The sequence below is a fragment of the Euleptes europaea genome, chromosome 6, assembly GCF_029931775.1.
Source record: "Euleptes europaea isolate rEulEur1 chromosome 6, rEulEur1.hap1, whole genome shotgun sequence".
Taxonomy (NCBI): domain Eukaryota; kingdom Metazoa; phylum Chordata; class Lepidosauria; order Squamata; family Sphaerodactylidae; genus Euleptes; species Euleptes europaea.
Window position 1 is genome coordinate 62477884 of NC_079317.1, and position 7685 is coordinate 62485568.

At 44.0% G+C, this 7685-nt stretch overlaps 1 protein-coding gene across 1 annotated transcript in view; it reads right to left on the minus strand.

Moving 5' to 3' along the window:
- The window catches only part of CD82 (CD82 molecule), a 30640-nt gene extending 23555 nt beyond the window's left edge, over positions 1–7085 (minus strand). Inside the window, exon 1 of the mRNA XM_056851428.1 lies at positions 7002–7085. Coding sequence (XP_056707406.1) covers positions 7002–7064 — 63 coding nt within the window. The 5' untranslated portion in view covers positions 7065–7085. The remainder of the gene's footprint in view (positions 1–7001) is intronic.
- Between the last annotated feature and the right edge of the window lie 600 nt (positions 7086–7685).

Below are 7685 nucleotides of genomic sequence, written 5' to 3' on the forward strand. Positions count from 1 at the left end.
AAGTTGACACTAGAGAGCAGCAGAAAAGACAGCCACACTTTAGTTCAGCTGACTTTTTTTGCTCTAGGCACTGGAATTAGAAGTTCTAGGATTATATTTCAATGGATATTCTAAGGCTGGCTTACCAACTAAAGCAGCCTTTAAAGAAGGTAAAGGTCCCCTGTGCAAGCACCGGGTCATTCCTGACCCATGGGGTGACGTCACATCCCGACGTTTACTAGGCAGACTTTGTTTTACGAGGTGGTTTGCCAGTGCCTTCCCCAGTCATCTTCCCTTTACCCCCCAGCAAGCTGGGTACTCATTTGACCGACCTCGGAAGGATGGAAGGCTGATTTCAAGCTTGAGCCGGCTACCTGAAACCAACTTCCGTTGGGATCGAACTCAGTTTGTGAGTAGAGCTTGGAATGCAGTACTGCAGTTTACCACTCTGCGCCACAGGGCTCCTAGCATCCTAGGTAAGAAAAAAGATCAAAAGATACTAACATCTCAGCAGGAAGCCTACAGCCACCATTTCACACCTGCTTCTCATGTGAACAGTTTACATGGACCAGCATGCAATATAACGGAGACCCGTTTTCAAATTCCTTCTCTGCCAGTTATCCTAAAATGGAAGCTTAATCCCGACAGGATGAAGTGCTACTGATGAGCAGAAGGCATCTGACCGGTGTCGATTGTGCAGAAGGTGTCGATTGTGCAGAATTGCACTCCCCTTGAAGGAACAGGTCTGTAGTCTAGAGAGCCAGCGTGGTGTGTAGTGGTTAAGAGCGGCAGACTCTAATATGGAGAACCACATTTGATTCCCCACTCCTTCACATGAGCAATGGACTCTAATCTGGAGAACTGTTTTTTCCCCCACTCCTCCACATGAAGCCTGCTGGGTGACCTTGGGCCAGTCACAGTTCTCTCCAAACATTCGCAGCCTCACCTACCTCACAAAGTGTCTGTTGTGGGAGAGGAAGGGAAGGTGATTATAAGCCGGTTTGAGGTAGAGAAAATCAGGGTACAAAAATTAACTTTTCTTCTGCAGTCTCACTTTATTCCATCATAATACCATAATAAAATCAGGGTACAAAAATTAACTTTTCTTCTGCAGTCTCACTTTATTCCATCATAATACCAAAAAGGCACGTTTTCATGAGTACAGGGAGACATTTCACAGGAGCAATTTTATATGGGGTAAGATACCTTCCCATGAACAACTTATTACAAAATTGCTATGTTGTGTGCTAAGCAGAATGACTTGCTGAGCCTGTCACTCTAGCCTGGATGTTGACAGGCTCAGTTCCCACTGGGTTAGATGCCATTAAGCTGCAGAAAGAAAGAAGATTTTTCTTTGGTCCTAGAGGTAGTGTCAGTGCAGAAGACACTTGGGGGGAGGGGAAGGAGAAGAGTGCCTAGAGACCAGTTGCTTCCTGTCACCTGTGGCCTAACCAGGGGAAATCCAGCAAAGCCTTTATCAGAAAAACGTCTTCAAAACAGAATTCCAGCAGTCTTCCCCCCCACCGCTTCTCCTCCACTGTTTGCTTCCCTCTTCAGCAAATCATCTCCCTCAAGAGACTTTCCCCTTCTCTGTGCAAAATGTGGGAAAATACTTTTCTGTTTGGATCTAAGCTTATTCAGCCAAACAGCTTGGATCCACCTCCTGTCAGCTCCGAGGCATCCCAACCGGACTCCAAAACAACATACTTGGCTTGCCTGGCTAAAAAGCGGGGAGGGGAAGGGGTACGTGCAAGGACTGGAAGCAGACAAAGACGGAAAAATCCCCACCGATTTCTTAAAGCATTGTGGAAATGAGAAGGATGAGCATGGTTACTACAGGGCAAAGCATTTCCCACAGGCCATTGGAAGGTACCTTGTTTCTTCCCTCAGCACACTCAGATTGAGTTTCCTTTGCACCCTCTTGCCCTTTGTTGAGAATGCAAGCTCAGGGTCTCCATGGCAACTCTTTGACAGAAGACAGAGCCAGACCAATTCACCTGACATGCAGCCCAGCCCCTGGACCATTTCACACTTTATGCAGCAGGCAGGTGTGCTGTATTTAAACCAGTACATATGTGACAAGACACAGTAAAGCACAAAACAGAAGCATGTATGCCATACAAAGTGTGTACTTCTACCCTTCCCAGCACCGTCTTTCTTTTAGGGGTCTAACATGAGCCTTCAAGGATAAGTTTGGTAGAGGAGAATAAAATCATTACATCTGTGGCTGCTCCCCATGAACATTCCTCGGGACCCTAGCCTTCTAGTCAACTAGGGATCGGATACCGCCACGGTGAACGCTGGAGTCCAGTATCTGAGTCATTCTGCATTTTTCCCCTTCACCACCTATATTAGCACTAGTAGAATCAGTGTTGACTTGAAATGGGCAGAACATTAGCACTGCAGTTGTGGCCATAAGCTAGAGAAAGGACCTGTTCAGTGAATGGAAGATACCTGATTGGGGGCCAAATGATTTCTCCAGGCTTCAGATAAGTCAGTGAGAGTTGCTTTTTGTCTGCCAGTTTTGGCCTAGTTAAAGCAATTAGCTTGAAGCTCTTGCAGCATCTGTGCAACAGCAGCAGGGACAGCAGAGGAGACTACGACCGAGGGGGAAAGCAGGAGCGAGGTCCACAGTTGGCAAAGAGCAGGGACTGCTGGGTTGATGAGTGAAGAGCATCACCATGCACCACCTCAGCGAGTGGAAGAAGTAATACTTACCTTCCTGATAGTTCATGTAATATCTGAAGTTCTGTTCTAGCACAGCACAGGTGAATTTGGTATGACTGAGATTAAGTGGGGTAAATTTGAACTAGAAGACTGTGTAGACCAGAATTAAGCTATGAACTGGGAGCCATGGTCAGATTATGGGTTGGATTCTACACCTTTTTCTCCACCTGTGCTCCTTTTCATCGGTTGTGGTAGAAGTCATGTGCTGTGGAGCACATTCCTCTTGCACTAGGCACTTTTCAGGTCCTTGAAAGACACTGGTCTTACGTCTACTCTGATTGGCAGTAGCTCTCTAGGGTCTCGTGTAGAGGTCTTTCGCATCATCTACTACCTTATCTTTTAAACTGGAGATGCCACAGATTGAACCTGGGACTCCATGCAAAGCAGCTGCTGTACTGCAGAGTCAGGGCCCCATACCATTAAGTGTAGCTTAAAATTAAGCTGCCCAGCCCTCTCTTTAGGCTAAAGTAGGGGACAGATGGGAACTTCATCTCCAACAGGGATTTTGATGCCTTAGTCCTGCCTAGTACCCTTGTTGCAGTGGCTCTTTAAGATTTTTCCATTATATGCTAAAGCCATCCATGACCTTTGGTCCCTGGCAGCATTAATTGGAATGCTGATTGTTCAGAGATGGAAGGAAAGCAAACAGAAGGGGGGGGACACAGTGGCTAAAGCAAATTGAAAACCAGCTCCAGATGTGTCCCAGATGCATCATCTAGGACAGCTTTTTTCTGCAGACACTCTTACAGTATTACATGTTACATGATGGAAAGGTAACAAAGGAAAAGGAAACCATTAATTCACAACTTTGTAAAACAGTCTCTTATTTCGTGATGTGCAGCATTTGAAAAAGAATGTCAAAGCTGGAAGAGAGCTACAATTTGCAGTGGAGGCACTGCTGAATACATTAGAAATATGGACCACAACCAAAAATACAAACACTTTTCACTTCTAAGTTTCTCCTTTGCATGTCTCTCCTATTGTGCACAAGTTGAACATGTAAGGGGCAAAAGCATGTTCAAGTTAATTGCAACCTTTTACCACTTATCATACAGGCAATGATCCCAAGGCAATGCTCAACTTCTCTTTCCCCTGAAACTTCCCTTTAGAAAAAGGTTTCTCTTGAACTTTGTGAAGTGAGGTCTCTTCAAAAAGAGAAACTATCTACTTGCAAGTGTACTGTAGCAGGATATTTTGCCCAGTACAGTCCATTCACTCTTTACCCTAGAGGAACCAAGATGAATGGAAGCACCAAAAATGCATATGAAAGAGGGTTTTTCTATTAAACCCCAGAGTGGTGTAGGTATAAGTAAAGTCCTCCACTCATTTGGCAAGACCACTGCCAATGAAAGACTTCCTTGAGCCAAAAAAGACTACAGTAACAAGGATACTACAGGTTAGAACAAGAGATGAGGCACAACCCTCACCCTAATCAGAACAGATGGCACACAATACAACAGCTTCTCCCTTCCAAACAATCATGTGCCTTCGGTACGTATTTATAACTAAAAGAGTCAGTTGAGAAGTGAGAGTCTCTAGAATTTTAGATAATGACTGATGCTTCAATTTTAGATGGAGAAGGATTCTAGTCAACATGGACATTTGTGTCTTCTTCACCATTGTAGAAACCTTGGCAGATTATTCAGTTGTGGTATGACGGGAGGAAGATGCTGTTCTTATGGTTTCCTAAAGTCACTTGAGTTTTGTTTCTACACAAGAGGCAGACATTAGACACTGTAGGCACATGCAGCTGAATAGGAAGCTCACTAAAACACATGCACAAAAGGGAAGCCCTCCTGAGTGGCAGTTCCTCAATACTTCTGAGAGTCTGTTCCAAGTATAACACATGACTTACCAGTCAGTCTTTCACAAATATGGCAAGTCATTCACTTCTACACACTGCCATAAGTACAATCCCTTCAAAACTGGCTCCAACAGTGACTGATACGTTAAAGGAAGGTTTTTTTTAAAGGACTACCAATTTGGAGTCTCTCCCCATCCTCCCCCCAAATGCAAGAGGATATAGCCCTTGATTTTACTGACTATTTAAATTCAAGCACATCCTTTGAGGAGGGATGTGCAAGTTAAATCTTCAAAATCTTGTTACAGATAATGCATTCTCTAGTACATGGGTGTCAGAAAAAATGCACACAGTGCATCGTTTGAGGCAGGCTTTCAGAAGAACTTTACATATGACCTCTGCAAATTTGCTTGCTACAACTTGGCAGCCAGGCATGCTAAACCATTTTGGAACCAGTGTGCCCAACACCTGCCATTATTATTTAAGAACTGCTTAGGATGGCACTGTCAGATTGGTTGTTTTTATAAGAAAAGGGCTTGCCTTTAACTTACAGTATGAGACATGTAAGAGAGTAGCAGAGGGGCAGAATACACCACTGCTAACCCCAGCAACAGTATAGAGCCTGAAATCAGATCCTTTCTCACTTGAAGCTTCATACCATCACTCCTAGAGAAGTGGGCATATGAAGCCTCTTAATGTGGAAGAGGGTGCAACGTACAGAGATGAGGAGTGGGTAAGGTGGTTCCTAATAGTTCTATGCAACAGATGTATAACCCCCTTTTAAATAAAAGATCCCCCCTATACTCACTGTCACCCTGGAAGATGCTAGTCCCTCCGCTTTAGAAACCTTACCCTGGAATTTGGCACCACAGATAAACATTCAGGTAAGAATGCAATAGGAGCCCCATGGTGCAGAGTGGTAAGCTGCAGTACTGCAGTCCCAAGCTCTGCTCACGACCTGAGTTCGATCCCGACGGAAGTCGGTTTCAGGTAGCTGGCTCAAGGTTGACTCAGCCTTCCATCCTTCCGAGGTCAGTCAAATGAGTACCCAGCTTGCTGGGGGTAAAGGGAAGATGACTGGGGAAGGCACTGGCAAACCACCCCGTAAACAAAGTCTGCCTAGTAAACGTCGGGATGTGACGTCACCCCATGGGTCAGGAATGACCCGGTGCTTGCACAGGGAACATTTACCTTTTAAACAGGCAATATGCTTATTGAGATGATTACCAAGAGAGCCCTCTACTGACCCTGCAACAGGACAATGACAAAAAAACCAGCTCTGATATACAGTGGTTTTGTGAAGACTGTAACTCTCCAGCCTGTACTTTGCTCTGTTTTTTCTAAAAAGTGGACCTGTTACACTACTTGACAGTGATTTGCCTTTTGCAGATAGCAACGTAACGTATTTAAAAACGCACTATTCGATATTGTACACTCTCAGCCTATTTTTTTTTAGCACATGATATACTATGCCCGGCTATTAGGGATAAGGAACACCGCACACACAAAACTCAGACTGACTAATGAAGCTCTGAGATGCTCCAGGAGTGTCATAAATCACGAGTCTTGCTTATAGGCATTCCTCAGCCTGACAAAGAGTCTTCTGTAGCCGTTCACACATTTTTGTGCTGGGTAGGCTTTTATGTTAAGTGTTGCTGGAGAAGACTAACAGTGCAATCCTTAACAGAATTACACCCTTCTAAATCCACTGACTTAGAAAGCTTATTTCTGTTTAGGATTGCACTGAAGACAGCCTAGGTAATATTGTTTTTGTTTACCAGCAATAAGTAGCATCATTTTAAGGTAAAACACAACATAACAATCTGAAACCACTTTCCAGAACACAATATATTTAGGCAGCCGTAGACCACATGCCACCCTGACCTGGATGGCCCAGGCTAGCCTGATCTCGTCAGATCTCAGAAGCAAAGCAGGGTCAGCCCTGGTTATTATTTGGATGGGAGACCACCAAGGAATACCAGGGTTTCTGTGCAGAGGAAGGCACTGGCAAACCACCTGTCTCTTGCCATGAAAACCCCAAAAAGGGGTCGCCATAAGTCGGCTGCAACTTGACGGCACTTTACACACACATAAAAGACCACATGCCCATGCCAAAGCCCAATAGGAAAATACATTTCCAAAACTGGCCCCCTCCAGTTTCCAAGCTGCTCTCTAAGGCATAACCTTGAGTGTCCTGATCAATCTCCAGATATAATTACAATATCCACTGATAAATTATTCCTTTATTGGTTCAGAAATAATTTGGTCTTCATTCATCTTCCTCTATCAGAAGGCTGCTGCATTGAAGCTAAGAGATCTTTCAAAGTATGCAAACAGCTTCCTCTGGGTTTTTCCCCTCCAGAATTTGTTACATCTTCTTAACCAATACTATAATTCTCTAATTTATTAGGCTACTAGGATTCGACTCGTGCTTAACTTAGACAAGCCACATAGAATCCACACTGCACACAGACTCCATACTCCAAATACTTACAAAGAAAAGCAGGTTGAAGAGGAAAAGGAAGTACTTCGTAACTTTCAGGCAGCCAGATCCCATCTTCTCTTTTTATAAAACCTGAGCAAAACACAGAAACTGTTAGCCACATGAAAACAAGGAAAAACAGCTACAAGAATATGCATCTTCTACAGTACACTGTGTCATCAGTTGTCAGGAAATCTGAAGAGTTTTTTGCCATCTCCCCCACCCCAGAAATGCAAAAACTTCAATAGATTACTTATGCAAGGCTGCTTTTCTTATGAGAAAGATGATAATTTTTTCTCATTAAAAAGTAGACTACCCCACCACACCACACTTCTTCAGTCTATCATACAAAGGAAGTACACCATTTTTTCTAGCAAACAGTACTGTCAATTCTGATAACAGCCATCAGGGCTAAATGTTTTTGAAGGTACTGTGCAGAATTCTTTCAGAGCCCTGCCAGCCAAACTAAATATACCAGAGATCAAACAGGGTTTGATTCATCCTGTGTGCGCAATCTTACAGCTGGTTCCTAGCAGTGCATACCCTTTCTATGGTTAACTGCATGGAACAAAGGCAGTTACTGGCTGTGTAACTCGTTACCAGAGATGCCAGTATTGTCTGTTCATATACCTGGAGCAGACTCCAACCATACAGGTTACACGTTTGTTTTTAAAGGTGCATTTAAGACCACTTGAC